This window comes from Perissodus microlepis, chromosome 6 (assembly GCF_051167445.1).
Source record: "Perissodus microlepis isolate ML-2025 ecotype Zambia chromosome 6, ASM5116744v1, whole genome shotgun sequence".
Lineage (NCBI taxonomy): Eukaryota > Metazoa > Chordata > Actinopteri > Cichliformes > Cichlidae > Perissodus > Perissodus microlepis.
The window spans coordinates 28,691,879-28,710,183 of NC_140466.1; the positions used below are offsets into that span (position 1 = coordinate 28,691,879).

General features: G+C 40.8%; 1 protein-coding gene across 1 annotated transcript in view; it reads left to right on the forward strand.

The window, feature by feature from the left end:
- The window catches only part of myo15ab (myosin XVAb), a 58,045-nt gene that overhangs the window by 25,141 nt on the left and 14,599 nt on the right, over positions 1-18,305 (forward strand). Inside the window, exons 28-52 of the mRNA XM_084931852.1 lie at positions 82-127; positions 278-402; positions 857-974; positions 1,081-1,256; positions 2,857-2,941; positions 3,057-3,089; positions 3,210-3,291; positions 3,471-3,601; positions 4,009-4,104; positions 5,727-5,855; positions 5,946-6,052; positions 6,221-6,399; positions 7,761-7,833; positions 7,954-8,145; positions 9,742-9,821; positions 9,902-9,975; positions 12,035-12,143; positions 12,286-12,354; positions 12,434-12,498; positions 12,585-12,962; positions 14,702-14,783; positions 14,872-14,967; positions 15,094-15,154; positions 15,499-15,592; positions 16,015-16,132. Of these exons, the coding sequence (XP_084787978.1) occupies positions 82-127; positions 278-402; positions 857-974; positions 1,081-1,256; positions 2,857-2,941; positions 3,057-3,089; positions 3,210-3,291; positions 3,471-3,601; positions 4,009-4,104; positions 5,727-5,855; positions 5,946-6,052; positions 6,221-6,399; positions 7,761-7,833; positions 7,954-8,145; positions 9,742-9,821; positions 9,902-9,975; positions 12,035-12,143; positions 12,286-12,354; positions 12,434-12,498; positions 12,585-12,962; positions 14,702-14,783; positions 14,872-14,967; positions 15,094-15,154; positions 15,499-15,592; positions 16,015-16,132 (2,798 nt within the window). The remainder of the gene's footprint in view (positions 1-81; positions 128-277; positions 403-856; positions 975-1,080; positions 1,257-2,856; positions 2,942-3,056; positions 3,090-3,209; positions 3,292-3,470; positions 3,602-4,008; positions 4,105-5,726; positions 5,856-5,945; positions 6,053-6,220; positions 6,400-7,760; positions 7,834-7,953; positions 8,146-9,741; positions 9,822-9,901; positions 9,976-12,034; positions 12,144-12,285; positions 12,355-12,433; positions 12,499-12,584; positions 12,963-14,701; positions 14,784-14,871; positions 14,968-15,093; positions 15,155-15,498; positions 15,593-16,014; positions 16,133-18,305) is intronic.

An 18,305-nucleotide genomic window follows, 5' to 3' on the forward strand; every position in this document is an offset into this window, starting at 1 on the left:
CGCACAGTTTATCAGGTTTCATCAGCTCATGCATTTGTTTATTCACTCACCCATCCATTCATTCTCATCTATCTGTGACAGGTGTAACCCTTATTTTGTGCGATGCATCAAGCCAAACCATCTTAAGGTATATTTGCAAGTTGGGTGATGTGTGCAGGCTTGCAGTGCTTTCTTGTTTAGATTTTTATTAATTTCTGTTTTTAAAAAAAGCATATATATATATGTGTGTGTGTGTGTGTGTGTGTGTGTGTGCATGTACATTTGTGTACTGTTATAGGAGCCAGGAATGTTTGACATGGAGCTGGTCAAAACTCAGCTGCATTACTCCGGCATCATGGAGACCATCCACATCAGGAAGGAGGGTTATCCAATCAGACTGCACTTTCACAGCTTCCTATCGAGGTTGGCCACCTACTTATCTCCAAGCTGATTATGTTTGAATCATCATTCTCAGCTTCCTTTCCTCAAATAAATTGTTTCTGCTGCCCTCTCCACTCGCTGCTTTCAGTTTTCAAAAATTGCTCAGATGATTGGTCTTTTTTTTCTGGGTAGAATACGTTTCACACAGATTTCTTCACGCTGAAGTAGCCATCTGGCTTTTGTCACCTCCTGCAGTAGGAGAGCAGCTGAAATCAATTGATCTCACAGCGCCGTTCACTGCCAAAGTAGTCTGAGAAAAAAAAACAATGTCAGCACAGTCCAGCGTTTACAATAAGATTCACAGATAAAAGTTACCGAAGCTGTGAATGCCCAGATTCCCAATAAGCTCTCAGATTCACCGCAAGTAATAAGTAAAGATACACAAGATTTAGGTGTTTTCACAGAATTCAGACTGAACTGTCACATGTTGATGCAGGTATAAAGCCCTGCTCTGCCTGAAGCATACTCCACCTGCAGACGGAGAAAACTGTGTTGCCATGCTCCAAAAACTCGGCCCAGTGAAGACCGACTCGTATCAGCTGGGTGTCAGTAAGGTGAGCGTTCGCAGAAATCTGCACACAAGTACAAATCATGAGGTCAGCTATGTCGTGCTTTAGATTTAAAAACAGATGAGTTTTTATTTGTGTGTGTGTGTGTTAGATTTTTCTGAAAGAGGAGTTGTATCAGCTGCTGGAGGGCAAGCGTGACCGTGTGCTGAACCTCGCTGCCATGACGCTGCAGAGATACACACGCACGTGCTTCATCCGAAAGAACTTCATCAAATTCAAGCGCTTTCTGACTGTGTTTGAAGCTCGTAGCAGAGGCTACCTGGCCAGGTAACGTGCCCATCGTGTTGCCTTCATCTAATGCTTCAAAGCATCATCACTTCACATTTCAAATGTCCTTATATATATATATATATATATATATATATATATATATATATATATATATATATATATATATATATATATATATATATATATATATATATATATATATATATATATATATATATATATATATATATATATGTATATATATATATATATATGTATATGTGTGTATATATATATATATATATATATATATATATATATATATATATATATATATATGTATATGTGTATATGTATGTATATTTCCTCCTCAAAAAATACAGAAAACAGAGAAAAACTCAAAATTTGCACAGTCTTATTTCTCTATTCTAAAAATCTTAAAGCTGAACACTATCAGTATCATCAGTCTTTTCCTGGAAGTCGACTGAGCCTCGGCTTTCTTCAGCAGCCAGCATGTTGCCCTGTTTAGTCTGGAGTTTCAGTCCTGCACTTGGCAATTTAGGCTTTGGGGTTTGGTTTCACAGAGTCAAACAGGTCAAACCTTATCTCAGACAACCTGCTTCTTTGTCCTTGATGTGAGGAGACAAGGCCAGAGGATTCAGGCTGTACTTATCCATCAAAGGTGATAGATGTCTGATTCGCTGCCGGCCCAGCAAAGCCCATAGATGTTCCAATTTACATTTTGTTCTAGTGTGTAAAAAATCAATAAAAAAGCACTAAAACTCAAGGTCAGACATTTCAAGACATTAATTATATTTCAGCAGCGGCCGGTCTCCCTCTGATGAATTTGGGGAAATGATACATTAAATCTTGTTACACTGGTTGCAGCATTAATTCTTATTAGAGTAAGATGTCAGACTTTTGAATAAAAACATGGCAATTTTATTCATTTCTTTATTTACATACAGTCATGATAAAAAGAAAGGACATAATAAAAATGATATCAACTACTTAGCAGGTTTTAAAATTAGGTAAATGCAACCTGACATCAACAAAAGTGCATTACATATTAAATTTTGTCATTATTTTACTTTTTTTTTAACAAAAATTAAAGCAAAATGCAGAAGCAGTGTGTGAGAAACTAAGTGCAGCCCATGACTTAATAGTGTCTAAAACCACATTTAGACATTTACATACAGTAATCATTTTCTGTATGACTTTATCAATCTCTCACACCTGAATGCTCCAGAGCAGAAACGTGCAAAAGCACAACAGATGCTCACATTCGCTGATGATCAATTTGATTAACAGCACCCAGCTGCTACTTACCCTCTCAATTCCTATGGAAGCAGTAAGGGTGATCTTCGTTTTGCACACACTGCTGCTGCATTTTGCTTTAGTTTTTGTCAAATAAACGCATGACAGTGTAATATGTCACATTTGTTTGCTCATCTGAGATCGTATTTTTGTCATTTTAAGACCTGCTGATGACGTGATTGTTTTTATAACGTCCTAAAACATAAAACTTCCAAATTTTAAAATCTGATATGTCAGTGATTTTACCATGACTCTATGTACTGAACATTAAATCAGTGTTTTCTCTGCTCTCTGTTTGCTTCTTTTCAAATCCTTCATGGTTAATCCTTCCCCTAAACAGGAAAAACTTTGCTCTGAGGAGGAAGTACCTAATCAGGTTACACTCCGTCGTGCTGCTCATCGTCAATCGCCAGCGTTACATGAGGGTAGGCGCACACAGTTTGAATAAACTGCTGGACACATTTACATATTTCTAAAAACAAGCGAACAAATAAAAAATGAACCAGCGTGTCAAGTATGATGCTGTTGTGTTTCTGTCAGACAGTGGTGGAGCCTGCAAGGAAGGCGGAGGAGGTGAGGCAGGGAGGACGTAGGGAGAATACGTCAAAGGGAGGAGGGCCGCATTTTGAGTAAAAGAAGATTTCGTGTACGTGTATAAATGTTTGAGTATGTGTGTGTTTGCAACGTGTGCAGGATCGCATCAATCGAGAAGTGGTGAATGTGACAACATTGCCCATTCCCGCTGAGCTGGCCGCCCTGCTACAGGCTGCTTCAGGTACACACACACACACACACTCATATATAACACTTGCTGATATGAAGACAGTGCTATAAAAAACCTCCATCAGAAGATGTGTTCCATCTTGTTTGCAGGTGGCCTCGAGAATATTTGCTGTCGTATTTCTGTGCTCACACACGGCCTGCTGCTTTTGTTTGTATGCGTGTGTTGTGCAGGTGGTGAGGAGCTGCATTCTGACTGCTTGGCTGTCGTTCAGGCTCCAAAGGTTCAGGTTGACCCCCAGCTGACCCTGCCCCTGGACATCAACAACTACCTCATGACACACTACATCCGGGCTATGTTTAGGGTAATAATGAAGATACACGCACAGTTATGTTCAGATCGTGTTAGAGGACATTACACTGACTTACATTTATCGCATGTAGACTTTCTGTAACTCTAAACATAACTGCTACTTGCTGAACCATAAACCTTTTACTGTAACATTAAATCAAGTGGTTGTCATAAAATGTAATTATTTACATCAAGAGGACTTGCTTTTTGTCACCACAGGGGAAGCAGGTCTGCACAACATCACTGTCTAAACAGCTTCATGTCCCTTACAACAGGAAAAGTACAAGCACTCAGGAAATGCATGTAAATTTTTGTGAATGGTTTAAATAAATGGGAAGCGTCACAGGACTCATTTATATGAGGGTTGTAAATGGTGACTGCATATATCATTTCTCAGGCTGAGTGTGTGTGTGTTTATAGGAGCCGTTGTTTGGGATGGTGACAGCCCCGCTGGAGAATTCCCTGATTCGAATGGATGAGGAGCTAAAACACGGAGCCCTCAACGTTTTCATTCTGGTATAGTTACATTCAGTTGCTGCTGGGTAACTCTGGTATCTACAGTGTAAATGAAAACCTTGCGGTGCTGAAAGGTCAAATCTAATGTCAGGAAATGAAAAGCAATCAAATGAATGTGTCCTCCAGTTTTTGGCACTTTAAAAATCCCTCAGCTACAGTTAAGTCGACAGGTCTTTGGAAAATGATACTTTTTCTTGTAATGCTGCCTCTGTATGACACCTCGGTGGATTTTAAATCAAACATTCAAACAAGCAGGTGACCAGGTGAAGCCGGGTCTCTTGTTATTTCATTAAAGCTTAGGCAGATAAAAGATCTGTGGCTGAAGGTGCATTTGCTGGCACTTCAGCTCTCAATACGAGGTCCCAAGACATGCAAGGGAAGGAGGCTGTCAGAAAGGTGGCAAAAACTTTAGGAGTGGCCAAATCAACTCGCACCAGAGTGATGGGAAGAGAAAAGTATGGAGAAGGAGAGAGACAGCTCACCATCCAAAGCATATCACATTATCTGTCAAACATGGGGGGACAATGTTACAGCATGGGCATGTATGTATGGCTGCCAGCGGAACTGGGTCACTGGTATTTATTGATGTTGTGACTGCTGATAGAAGCAGCAGGATGAATAGTGAAGTGTGCAGGGCTACACTCTCTGCTCAGACTCAGCCAAAAGCTGCAAAACTGATTGGACAGTGCTTCACAGTGAAAAAGGATAGTGACCTAAAGGAACCCAAGAGTTTGTCCAGGCGAAGAAAATATTATTCAGTGACCAAAGTCAGTCACCCGATCTCAACCCAGCCGAGCATGCTTTTCAGTTAGTGAAGGCAAAACTGAATGCAAAGGGACCCACAAACAAGCAAGCATCAAGCAGCTACTGAAGCTTTCCTTTTTTATGGAGCTTATAGTTGGGGCTGGATCGGGTGACCTTAAATCCGCCCTTAGTTATGCTGCAATAGGTCTAGGCTCCTTCATGGCTTCCCATCAAGTACTGACTGTTTCTTCTTCACTTACCTCTTTTCACTCACAGTGTGTTTTCACACCACTCTGTTATTATTAATTAGTTATTATTAATCTCTAGCTCTCTTCCAAAGTGTGTCTTTTGTCCTGTCTTCCTCCCCTCACCCCAAACCGGTCATGGTATTCTGCTGGAGGTTTCTTCCTGTTAAAAGCGAGTTTTTCCTTCCCGCTGTCACCAAGTGCTTGCTTGTAGGGCGTTGTTTGATTGCAGGTGTTTTCTCTCTATTATTGTAGTGTCTTTACCTTACAATGTAAAGAACCTTGAGGTGACGTTTGTTGTGATTTGGTGTTTTAAAAATAAAACTATATAAATTGAGGGAAATATGCATAAACATAGCTGTAGTTCCTTAATAGTTCATATAATATTTATATGAAACCACTTAATTAAAGCTCAAAGTCTGCACTTCCATCACATCTTAGTTGCTTGATTTAGTATCTGTCCTGGTCCAAACACTTGTGGTTCTAACTGTATCTGTGTTGATTTAACCATCAGTTTAATTGGACATCAACTGTTCAAAATCAGTAAAACCTTTTTTGACCAAACCTATAAATTTGGGGGCTTGAGTTTTACTTATGCATGTCTTAACTACCAACTACCCGTGCTTTTAATAGATACTTAGGTTCATGGGTGACCCAAACTTGAACGGGGCTCAGGAGAATCTGTTTGGGAACTACATCATCCAAAGAGGACTGGCCAATCCCAGCCTCAGAGATGAGATTCTGGTTCAGGTGGCAAATCAAGTAAGAACCACTTTTTGTGTCTACTAATAAACTACATTACTAATTAATTTTTTTCTTAATTTACTTCATTGCTGTCTTTTGTACCACTAGGTGTGGAGGAATCCTAACATCCTAAATTCAGAGCGCGGCTGGCTCCTGCTTTCTTCCTGCCTTTCTGCCTTCCTGCCCTCTCAGAGGCTTGCAAAGTACCTGCTGAAGTAAGACATGAGCCTGCAACATATAAACCATCCATGACTATCAGCAACAGTTTATTGATCTTTATGCTCTAAATTAATTTGTTCTTTTGAAGTATTTTGCTCCTTGGTATATTTTTGCTGTGGTTGTGCTGATACTTGTGTTCGTTCATGCTTGTTGTTGTTTTGCAGGTTTGTGTCTGACTATGGGCCAGAGGGCTATGACTGTGTGTGCCAGCACCGTCTGCTTCAGGCCCTGCAGAGGCTCAGTGTCGGGCCAGAGTATGTCAGGACGTACCCACCCTGCCTACTGGAGTGGACCGCCAATCGCAAGAAAGCTCACACGGTTCTGCACGTGCACTGTTTCGATGGTGAGAAAATGAACAACACACAATGAAAACCTTTATGAAAGAGAATGCAAGCATATATATATTTTTTTTTTTTTGCTTTGTTTGTTTGTTTGTTTTTTTAGAGATGTGTCAAAGTGCCCCTGAGCCTGAGCCTGGGTCTACCAACTATATTTGTAGTCAGCATATTCACTTTCTTTGAATTTAGTTAAGCTCAATCCTATTTTCAAATCATTTTGTCGTTTTGTAAAACTTGCTAAGAAGCAAAAAGGGAGATGATCAAAAGAATGTTGAAAAAATCGCATTTATATATTTTTCTAACTACCCTTTGCCTTTTTGACTGAATGCTCTTAATCTGGTGCAGCAACACTGTGCAACATGTACACACATAATAACTATGAGATGCAATCAAAGGTTACCTTACCTGATATAAATTTGGAGGATCTCCATTTTCAGGATCACCTCCTTGTGTACCTCTGGTTCGCTTTCAGTGAGGATGCTGCTTTTCTATTGCTCTTTGGAAGCGTTTTTTTTTTATTTATTTATTTTTTTTTACCTATTTGTAAAAGAAGATGGGAAAAGGGCAAAAACCAGGTTAAAATGACTCATGCTTTCATGTCCGGGACATCGCCCTGGCTTTACTGAGACTAGATGGTGTCAAGTATCATGTCAGGAGCATGATGTAGGAGAATGGTCCTATTTTTTTCCCACATTCAGCAGGCATTGCACTGTGAATTTATTACCCAGGATCGGTCTGTGAAAACTGAATCTTTCTGTAATGTCCTGAGATGTCCAAAGGAGATTATTCACTGCTATTATTCACACCGACACAATCATCGCTCACCACCCACAGTGTTTGACAAATGATTTTGTCCTTTTCTCCAAAGATAAATTAAAGTTGAAGCCTCGGAGTAATCTAAAATTAGCGGGAGACCATCTAAAATGTGAGATTGGCCACATTTATATCTGTATGGGAGGAGTTGTGGTCTTATTATTGAACCTATTGAACTGGTCATTTGGTACAATTTGACTCCCTGTAGCTGAGGCAACCTTGACTGTCTTTATTTCCCCCTGAGCCCTGTCAATGTGTGCACTCTCCAGCATGACAGCGGTAGCTGTCTCTCTCTCTCATTTCCGCCTGTCATTCAGCTAATCTGTCCTCGAGCCTCGTGGCAAGTCCGCTGAGGATTAGACAACACCTGATACTCGCTCTGGTTCACTGGTCTTGTTTGTGCCTGTTTGCTGTACTGGTGTCTGTGGGAATCTTCCCAAACACACCAGTGAGGGCGCTGAGAAGTTTGTTTAAGCGATACAGAAGGGAGAATGGAAGACAAACACAGCATGTAGCAGTTCATTTTATTCACTCTGGGACATTTGTTCTTCAGGTGTGTCCTTTCTGTGTCCACTGCATTCATGGACAACAGGAGAAGAGATGGCCAAAGACATCTTACAACACAGGTAGCATCTTTGCACAAAATTCACTGGGTAATGTAGAAATGCTGAAAAGAGAAAAGCTGATGACAAGTGAACAGATTACAGTCTTGTATTGTGTGCCTCTGTGTGTGTATGTGTGTCTAGGGGTGTGGTGGAGGGCCGTCGAGGATGGTCGGTGCTGCTGAAAGAGCCGGCTCAGTGGGTGGAGTTAGAGGGCTCAGACTACGTTCTGGACCTGATGTCAGATCTGGAACTTCCTGCTGACTTCCCCAAACACAGCAGCTACTTCATCATCTCTGCACAGGAACCAACCAGAGTGCGGGCCAATGCCAGCATGTAAGACACACACACACACACACACACACACACAGAAATCTCTGAGATTTCATGAACCCATCCAGCCATTATGGGGTTGAGTTTGTCACTGTTTACATTTTAAGATGATGAAGTTAATAAGTGCATTTTCTCTGGTGCTGTACTTACTCATAACTTTGAGATACTTTTGAGATACAACTTCAGGTCTGCTGGAAATATTCAACTTTCCACTGGTAGCACAAATTCCATTTAAAAATGTACCAAGGCTCTTTGGATCCATTGTTACAGGATTTTAAATAATTTCCCACTGGAATTTTCTTTAAATATTTCACAAAAGGCTAACATTAAGGGATACATCAACAAGGTTAATATAGATTTATTTACTGCAAATTTAGATTTTCTTCATTCTTGCCCTGTTATTGATGTCACAACCCTAGATATTTATCATTTAACAACCACTAAACCCAAATACCTAAGCATACATGATGATTTAAAAACAACTCCACCTTGACCTGATACATCTCTGAAATGTCAGTATGATGAAATAATATACAAAAAGTTTCTAGCCTCATAGGTATTTTAACTTCAGATGCTTAAGGTTAGTATAGTTATAAATTATGCTTTCCTTTGTCTGTACCTGCAAACTGAGTGATTCAGTTAGAAACAACAGTAAATATTGTTTGTAGCTGTTCTCAGCAAAAAAAAAAAAAGTAAAAAAAAAAACAAACAAACTCCTTAAGCTGCAGACTGTATATAAAAGATGGAAGTTGCCAGCATGATGTCAGGGATTAATTTGTGAAGCCACGTTTTAAAAGTTAGATTTTAGCATTTTGTCTGTCGCTGTCTTACTTTTATTGAAGCTGGAAGTGGGACACTTGAGTGATTACAATGCTGCATAATCAGCTAATGTTTGCAAGCTTGGCTAGCAAAGTGCATCTGAAAAACACAGATATTTGCTAATTAATACTGTGTAGCATACAAATAAAATGCTAAATCTCACCCAGACTTCAAAGTGTATTCTTTGTCAGATCGTTGTCAGAGAAGCTTAGCAGGTAGCTATTGGTTATGGCTCTCTGGGTTGGTATCCACCTATCATTAATGCAATTAAATAGATGAATAAGAAGACTGAACATTTGTCACGAACTGAGAAATTTGCTATGGAGACCAGAACAGGTTTTTGTTCCAGGGTGAAACATGTCGATTTCTGCTGTGAATTTGGATATTCTGGCATGTGAGTCTCTGGGGACTGACTTTCACTTTTGAATCCAGCCTCAAACACCAATTCTTTGGCTTCATTTTCCAATCGCAAAGGTTGCCCCCTGCTTAAAAGCAACTGCACACTCCCTGCTCGGCACCAGATAAAAATGCAGTAGCACAAATAGTGACTCATTGGTTCACAAAGCTGAGCTTTTATTAGCTGAAGACAGTTGGTAAAGACCAAAAATGGAGCTTCCCAGAAAAACACAGACATGAAAGTTGCTTGGAACTGTTGGATGTGTACATAACTAATTGTTTGCATGTTAGTAAACCTTTAAACAACTTTAAAGGACATTTTAAAAGTCTGTAAAGGTGTCGCCACCAGTTTTAAACAGCCTTTTCTTTCTTATTGTGTTACAGAAGCCTGTTGGGGGGTGGCTTTAACACGAACGATGATGTCATATCTACAGCCATGTCTAGCTCGGATGCAATCAGCCAAGGTACGTCACTACACCAAACATATGTGTGCACATATTGATTGTGACTGGAGCAGACTTCAAAGTCCTCTCCCCTCTCTCAGACCTGGAGCCTCACAGAGGGATGGATCGTTATCTTGACAGCCTGTTTGACCCCGTGCTGTCTGACGGAGCTGGAGTAAGTTACATAATTCATTCACTCTGAAACACTTGCACATGCAAGCAGACTCCTCCATCAACCACTTACTGTCAGTCACTGTAAATCTCTGTAGAGCTCTATTTTTAGAAAGTGGGCATGGAGTGTGCCTTCAAGGAATGAGCTGTATACTGGGTAAAAGTCAGTTAGATGTACAATGCATATAGAGAGCACTTTTGCCACTAGCATACAGACAGTTGTGAATATACCTCTGAGAGCAATTTCCAATAGAAGCACCCAGTTTCAGGTCTGTCCTATGGACGTGTAGGTCTGAGATGTTCAGAAAGTCTAGTGTTTGATCGAATAAACCTTTTTGTAATTTTGCAGCCATTTTTTCCACAGTTTTTCCACCAATAATAGTAAAAATATAACACAAAACATAACTGGATAAGGTGCATAAAATGAGAGTAAGGACAAAAGTCATTAAAGAGAGCAAAATCTAATTAAAGAAGAACAATAATTGTTTTACATTCAACACCTTCTCAACAGGCGTCATCGAGAGACTGAGAACATTTAAAAGGAACACGAGACTCAGTGGGAGTTTGGTAGAGAGTGAATATCATAATGTGAGGCCCTAATAGCAAAAACCTGAGTGTCTTTGTCACAAACTGTGAGCTCCAAGTTAATTACAGCAAAACTGTGACTGGGAATTAGGGCATGTTTCTAGAAAGGAGGATATTTAGTAAAGTGTGTCTGGTGATTTATGTTTTTTAGCCTGGTTGTACCAGATAAAAGCTTTTTTCACTTGAAAATAGTTTTCTTACAGCAGTAAAAACACTTATTCTTCATCTAAAATGTGTGATTGCAGAGAATATCTGAAGACTGAGTTAAAGCCTTTTATCAGGGCAGTGGTGCAGTGAATGCGTGACTTTGTCGGCCGGCCAGTCCTCTGGACGCCGGTGTGGTGAATGTTAGTCGTGCTATCGGATGTGGCTGACAGGAATTAGCATGTATCAGATGTGTTCTACAGACCTCTCCCGGCCAGCAACCTATTCCGTTACCCAGTTACCGTAACTGTCACAGCCACCAGATCGCCACGATGATTTCCCACCCAGGGGATCTGCTTACGAGGGACTGACACTTTGGCAAATGAAGGGCTTATTTTTTAATGAGACATGGCCTACAAACGCACACACTCCTGAGGATTTATGGGTCAGTGGCTGATTTCTGATGGAACGGTTGCACACTGAAGAGGGAGATTCCTCTGATCACACAGCAGACAGTCACTCGCTCTAAGATACTGTAAGCACAAATGCTGTTTCAACAAGCAGACACACAGATACATACATATATTGTATATATATTTAAATATATACACATACAAATATACATAGAGAGTTCTGTGCAAAAGTTTTGAGCTATCCCTCTTTTTTCTACATTTTCTTACAAGCAGCCTGACCTTCTTGTGATTTTTAAAATGGACAGTTCTCCAGGCTTTCTGAAGGCCTTTCAGAGTTTTTCTTTGAAGATTGGCTGCTTTAAAAAAAGAAAAAAAAATCAGTTTAGACCTTGAACCTGACATTTTCAGAGGAATTATTTTTTTGTTAAGCTACTTTTAAATTGTACCTTTAGGCACTTGTTCCATTTTCTTATTTTGTATCTATGAAAAATGACAAATATAAGAGTTTGAATGGGATCAAATGGTATTTGTGCATCAACAGGTGATTACCGAAGAGCTGTTAGCTGAAAATTTTTACCTCAGCACTGTGTGCAGTGTGTCCTTAAAAAATTTGAGGAAGCTGAACTTTGCTGAAACCTCATTAGAAATGGTCTAAGTGGAAGTGTGTCTGTGGAAAAAGCCATGGAAGCAGAGAAAATGCATTTGGTTTGCCAAATTATACAAATTACACAAGAGCTGGACCGAAAATCAGTGACAACAGGTGTGATTGAGCGATTAATCCAAATTCGAAGTATTTGAAGTGTTTCTTAATACATTTAGAGCAAAAATGTCTTTGACTCTTTGGTGCTTGACCTCACGGTGACTATATTCATCTTTTATATACAGTCTGTGGTTTTAAAGTCTGCTTGTGTATCCTCACAGGAAGTAGAATCAGCTGGAGGACTTTCCAGCCGGATGAAGGGAGCTGGGGGAGTTGGTGGTGGTTGGCATCAACAAGGAGCGTCCACGGGCCCACCGCCTCCACCTGGAGGTCAGTCACAAACATGGGCACACATGCTAAATATTTACTCCTTCGAACTCCACAGTCCTGACAGATGATTAGCGTGTGAAATAAAACAAACACACTTAACATCTGACAGAAACTGGATGGCTGTGTGTGTTTGTGTTCACAGCTGTGCGAGTACTTCCTGTGGGAGGTGTGATGTCGCCTCCTGTTGCTGCAGTGGCACCTGTAACACCTGGTTTGTATAACGAATGATGATGATGGGGGGGAATCATCAAACATGATTTTCCATCCTGTTTACTGTGTTTTTCCTCCAGATGCCCAGCAGGCTGTTTTGTCCCAGCAGCAGCAGGCGATTGTGAACCAGCAGGCCGTCATCATGGTGCGCCTCGGTTTTGGATCCGCGTCTGTTTATCTATCCCACTGCTCTCTGCTACCAATGTAATGTGTCATGTTCTTGTTTCTCAGGCCCAACAGATGACTATGCAAGCCATGGCTATGGTCGGCAGCCCGGTGTCGAGTCCGCCCACCTCCCCGATCACGAGCCCTCCCATGAGTCCTCTGTTCCATCACCCTCTGAGCCCTTATGCCCCCACGAGCCCGTATGCTGCCATACCGCCAAGCCCGTATGCAAACATGCCACCGAGCCCCTACGCCAACTTCACCCCAACTCCCTTTGCTGCAGAAGACATCCCGCCTCGCCCCCATCCTCTCTCTGCTCAGGCTCCGTCACAGCCTCAGGCTCGGCCTCCTGCCGGTCCCCAGACTCAGCCTCAGGCCTCCCCTGCCAACCCTAACCCTGAGCCAGCCTCCACAAAAACTGACAAAGCTAACCCACCAGCACAGGTCAGTAACTCCGAGACATGTGAGGAAACAGTTCGCACTGACACGTTGCGTAATATTCCAGCACTGCCGAGTGTATAAAAGAGGCTGCCGTGAACTTAAAGCAACAGGAGACATTATCCAGGAGAAGCCGTTTATTTGAAATACAAAGAAGATATGTGTTGTCAGGATAATAAGCAGCAGCTGGTTCGAAAAAAACAACAAATATAAAAAACCAAAACACATAAATGCATCAACCAAAGATCTGCAATAGTAAACATACTAATTTCTATGCCTAATCAGCCAATCGAAATCAAGCGTATCTGAAAGTTACTCTCAAATGTTCAGACAAATGAGGGTGAAGCAGTTGTGCGACTACAGCTGCTGCGGAGGCGGCTGCAACTTTTCTTTGGTTCTGATATCTTAGTTTTACTCGTGGAGGTTACTCTGGGTCTGCAATCCTCCGTAACACTGTTTGGCTGTTATTTTTGAAGTGGTATCTTTTTTTTTTCTAAGAGTAATAATTGAATATTTTGAGTTATGAAGCTGCGCCTGATATTATTAGAAAGGTTGAACCCCAGTGCTCCCAGTACCAGAGACAGAGGGGGAACATCTGGTTTCACTGGCTCTGTTATTTAAATATAGATATGTGTGGTATCCACAGAAACATCAGAATCTCAGCTAAAAACTCACTAATTCATTAAAGAGCGGGTAAACTGATTCACAAACACTATGCACAGCACCCTGAAAACACAGATCTCTTTATAAGGTGAGAACAATCAGCTGTGACTGAACTTGGATGAGTGACGAAACGTTTCTTCCTTATTCGTTTCTTTATGCACAGACGCAGACGGATTATATGGTATTAAAGACAAAATAAGGTGAAATTCGGTGTCCGCCTTGGTTACTGTTTTGGTTTTGTTTTTTTGGTTGCAAATTACAAATTTAGTTGCCAGTCTCATCCTCCCTTTGATGTGATGCCCAGAATCCCTACCTCCAAACATTTACTCTCACAGTTTGCCCATCTTTATTTCCCTGGCACACGTTGCTGAGTAAAGTGGCGTGTATTAAGTATTCTGAGGAGAAAATTTCAGACAGGTTATGGGCGAAGCAGTTACATTGGATTGAGGCACATTCCATCAGTGTGAAATTTCAGCTCACTAGTTAAGAGCCATCCATCAGCGGCATTCAAAGACCAAACTGAATAGAATATCTCCCTCTGTCTCCGCTACATTTGCTAAGTTCATGTCAAGTGATGAGATCCTCGGGTCATCCCTTTTTTTTCCTCCGAGCACATAAATTTCTGGGATGGCAGCTTTGATTTGTACAGTGAGATATGTAAAGTTGTTTCAGCGTCTATATGACTTTTCCTCTTAAATTATTACAAATCCTCATGTTTGTAGTGGTCAAAGGGAAAATAGTTATCTGAGAGGGAAAAATGTCACCCTGTGCATTGACTGTATTGTCCTTTGATCCACCAGTTTTATACCTTTCATTTTAGACCTTCCTTCATGTCAGAACTCTGGCATGTCTATCTTTTAATATTGCAAATCAACAACAAAAAAATCCCCCAAAAAACATTATGCACAGTTTCAGACTATCCACAGGTTTGTCTGCACCAAAAACACTGTCAGCTTCTTTTTTCTTTGCTCCCAAACTGACTTCTCCGGCAAAATTGCAGATGACTACATTGAACATCTGCAGAATCTTGAGTGCAAACTCTCTGTTTTCTCTCTCTGTGTGTGTCTGCGTGGCTTTTTCAGGCTCAGTCAGCCAAGGACAGCGTCCCTCTGAGAAAAGCTCCGGGCATCCCCGTGAACAAGGACAAACCAGTCAGGAAATTTGGTAAGAGAGTGAGAGAGAAGTTCGCTTCTCACAGAACTCTCATTTAAGAGAGCAGAGGAAATCTAATCTGTTTTTGCGGATGCCTCAGCCCCGGTTGTGACGTCTCCTCTGCCCCCTGCTGGAGAAGTGGTGAAGTATTCAGCTCAGACTTCAGATCATGTCATCCCCAGCCAAGATATCCAAGGTAACTGCAATTTTTGACAGGTTCACACACACATGTGAATAAGCGAGTCTTTTTCTTGACATTCTTGAAATATTGTATAAAACTTTGAAACCACCCTCTGTTGACGTGTTTTATTTCATTAAAAAGAAATCATTAAAAGATACAACTCTCCACCACCGCCGCCGGACCCACTGCCACCTGGCAAGAGGTGAGGCTGCACAAACACGCACGCACGCAAACACGTGTTCTGTGTTGAGGAATCAGCTCGGTGATCAGATTTTCCTACAATAAACTTTGCTTGTAAATCCAGCACAGCAGTTGATGCTGTCTGCAGACACAGAAATAACTGCGCACGCTGTAAAGCTCGAGCTGTAAACAAAGCACCGACAGACACCGGCTCCGATGTTAACGCCTGCATTAAGCACGCAGCACCAGAACGATCGTGTTTACACTCAGTAAACATAAACGCAGATTATACAATTTGATGTATTTGTAGTAGAAAAACCCTGCGCACCGTAATGTGTGATGTTGACACTGTGTGGTTGTACTTAGGAGACCAGAAGGGAAGTTTAAGAAGACGCAAACACCTCGCGATGAAGCTTTACAGATCCTCAAACCACAGATGGAGAACCCTCCTGCTCCACAGGTGAACACACACACACACACACACACACACACACACACACACACACACGTGTTAATGCAAGCAGCATATACAGTTGTGGTCAAAAGCTTAAATCCACTCGTCATGGTAATTTAAGGTTTTTAATTTTTTTTTTTTTATTTTGTTCTTTTTACTGGGTGGAATGATTGTACAGATGCAGCTTTAATGACTTAAAAAACTACAACTGGTTTAATTTAGTTTGAATTTATTTTTTTATTTTCTATAATCCACACAAGGCAAACCAGTCCCACTGGCAACAAAACAGGTCCAGAGCGTGACGCTTCCACCACCGTACTTAACAGCTTTTGTTCTTAGGTCTGAGCATCACCTGACCCTGTGTGGATGCAAACTTTTGACCACAGCTGTAAAAGGTCACATAACAAAATGTTTTTGTGTTTCTCCAGCCCAAACGTCCTGCTGCTGCTTCACCCTCTGCGTCTGCAGTGAAAGAGGCAGGGTTTAAACCCACCAAGAGCACAAAGACCAGAGCGCCTGCCCGTCCCCTCCCCATACCTCCTCCAGGTATACACTGATTTGTGTACAGATGACGCTAAATCACTTTCCCTTGTTAGAAAATTCTCAGCTTTAACCAAACAACAGTAGTCATCTCAGGACCCTATAATCCTCAGGCTCAAAGAGGATCGACCATGACCAACTGGGATGAGAGGAAAGAGGAGAGGGAACAGTTCTGTTTTGTTTAGATCAAATAGACCTTACAAGAAGAAATTACGTGCTGAAGATATTGTCTGGCTCACAGAAAACCTGCAGAACCTGATTTTAGTTCAAAACTGTGTTTCAAGGCTTATAAATGATGAATAAAAAAGAAAAACCCACATGAGCCCTGTTTTAGCTTCCCTTCACTGGTTTCCAGTCAGCCTGGGAAATTAATTTAAAGATTTTATTAATCACATTTTAAGCGCTTTATTGCTTGGTTACGAGCATTATTACTGGAGCCCAACCAGCCAGATTCTCAGCAAGGACTCGGATGACTAGATCAAGTCTAAAGCTGAGTGTTTTTTATTTTCACCAGGGGACTCTAAGCTGTAAAACTGGTTCAGTCAGTGACGAATTTTAAATTACTTCTCAAAAAGTCTTTCAATAATGTCTCTAATTTACTTCACATTTTATAGTATTTATTGTCAGGCTTTGTTTGCCTACTGCATTTTCAGAGGTCTGCTTTTATTCATCGCACTATATTAAATTGCTTAATCTGAATTTGCCTTTATAAAGTAACTCATAATGTATTTGGAAAAGTGCTTTATGAAGAAAGTGGTTGAAATTCCCAAGCTTTTATTTCTCCTCCAAACCTCTATGCCACGTGCTTAGTTAATGTTTTTAAAAAATAACATATATGCTTATTGTTACATAAAGTTAAGGCCAAGCACCCAGAAAAGAGTCTCTTAACAGTTTTCAGGTATTACTGGGTCATTATGTTGCCTCCTTGCCTCTTTTTATCTACTTCTCTGTCCTCCTGACCTCATCTAGGAAATGCCACTTTAATGGTTCCAGGCTTCTCTGAGAATTTGAAATAGATTTCTAGTAATTTGATATCTGGTTATTATAAAGTTTTGGCCTACTCACTGGATAGTTAATGTCCTTGCATTTGGGTTCATTGTCTTCTTTAAGTTGGTTATTTGTGTTCTTAGTTTCCTCAGTGTTTCCCAGTCTGTTCCTCCATCTTTCTTGTTTCTGTCTTAATGTCATGGTTCCACCTGAGTAATTTCTTTTGTTTAATGCAAAGTCTGCATTAGTTCTCTTTCCACTTTTACTTGAACACTTGGGTTTCTTTCCTGCCCTGCATTAGCGTTTTTCCTGCTTCCTGAATGTTTTCACCTGTGTCTAATTTCCCCTCCTGTTCCTTGTTCTCAGTTAACCCAGTGTGTATAAATAGTCTTGTCTCCTCTTAATCCTTCTCAGATCATTGGTCTCCTCCCCCTGTTTTTCTGTGATCTGTATGTTCTTTTAGACTTTTAGTATTCTTCACTTTGCCATTTAACAGCTGGCTTTTGTATCTTGACTGTCAGTTGTAATTTTCCTGACATCTCACATTACCTGCTTGTAAACATTAAGTAATAGCTGAGACAACTGTAATAGCTCTCTAAAGGTCAGGATAATGACAGTTGTGAAATGGGAGGACTGTCACAGCAAGCAGGCAGTGAGACCCCACATGACCCTGAAGGCACATAGATTCTGAACTATAAGAAACGTTTGACTTTCTGTTAAAAAAAAAAGAAAAAAGTTTACAAAATGTTGGAATGAGTTTTCCCTATTTTCTGTAGTAAACTAATAGCAGACATAAAGATTCACTTCAATGCCTTCACATTAGCCTCCCCTATAATGCTAACTAGCACAGGTTAGGGTGCTAAACAGAAATGGGGAGCATAAACACCCTTGTCTGGTTTCCCCTCCTATTCCTTGTTCCCAGTTAGCCCAATGTGTATAAATAGTCCTGTCAGAACATTTGTTTGCCTCACTCTGTGTTTCTGTGATCCACACATGATCTTTTAGATTTTAAGGTTTCTTAACATTGCAAGCACTTATTAAACTGCTTTCTTTTGTGTCATGCTTGCATTTTGTAACGTCAAAATAGATAACTATAATAAATTACTCTGGACGTCAGGGAAAGGAGGGCAGTGAAATGCAAAGTTTCTTTGCGTAGCTTAAAGCACAGGTTTGCCTGAACACGGCCTCATGT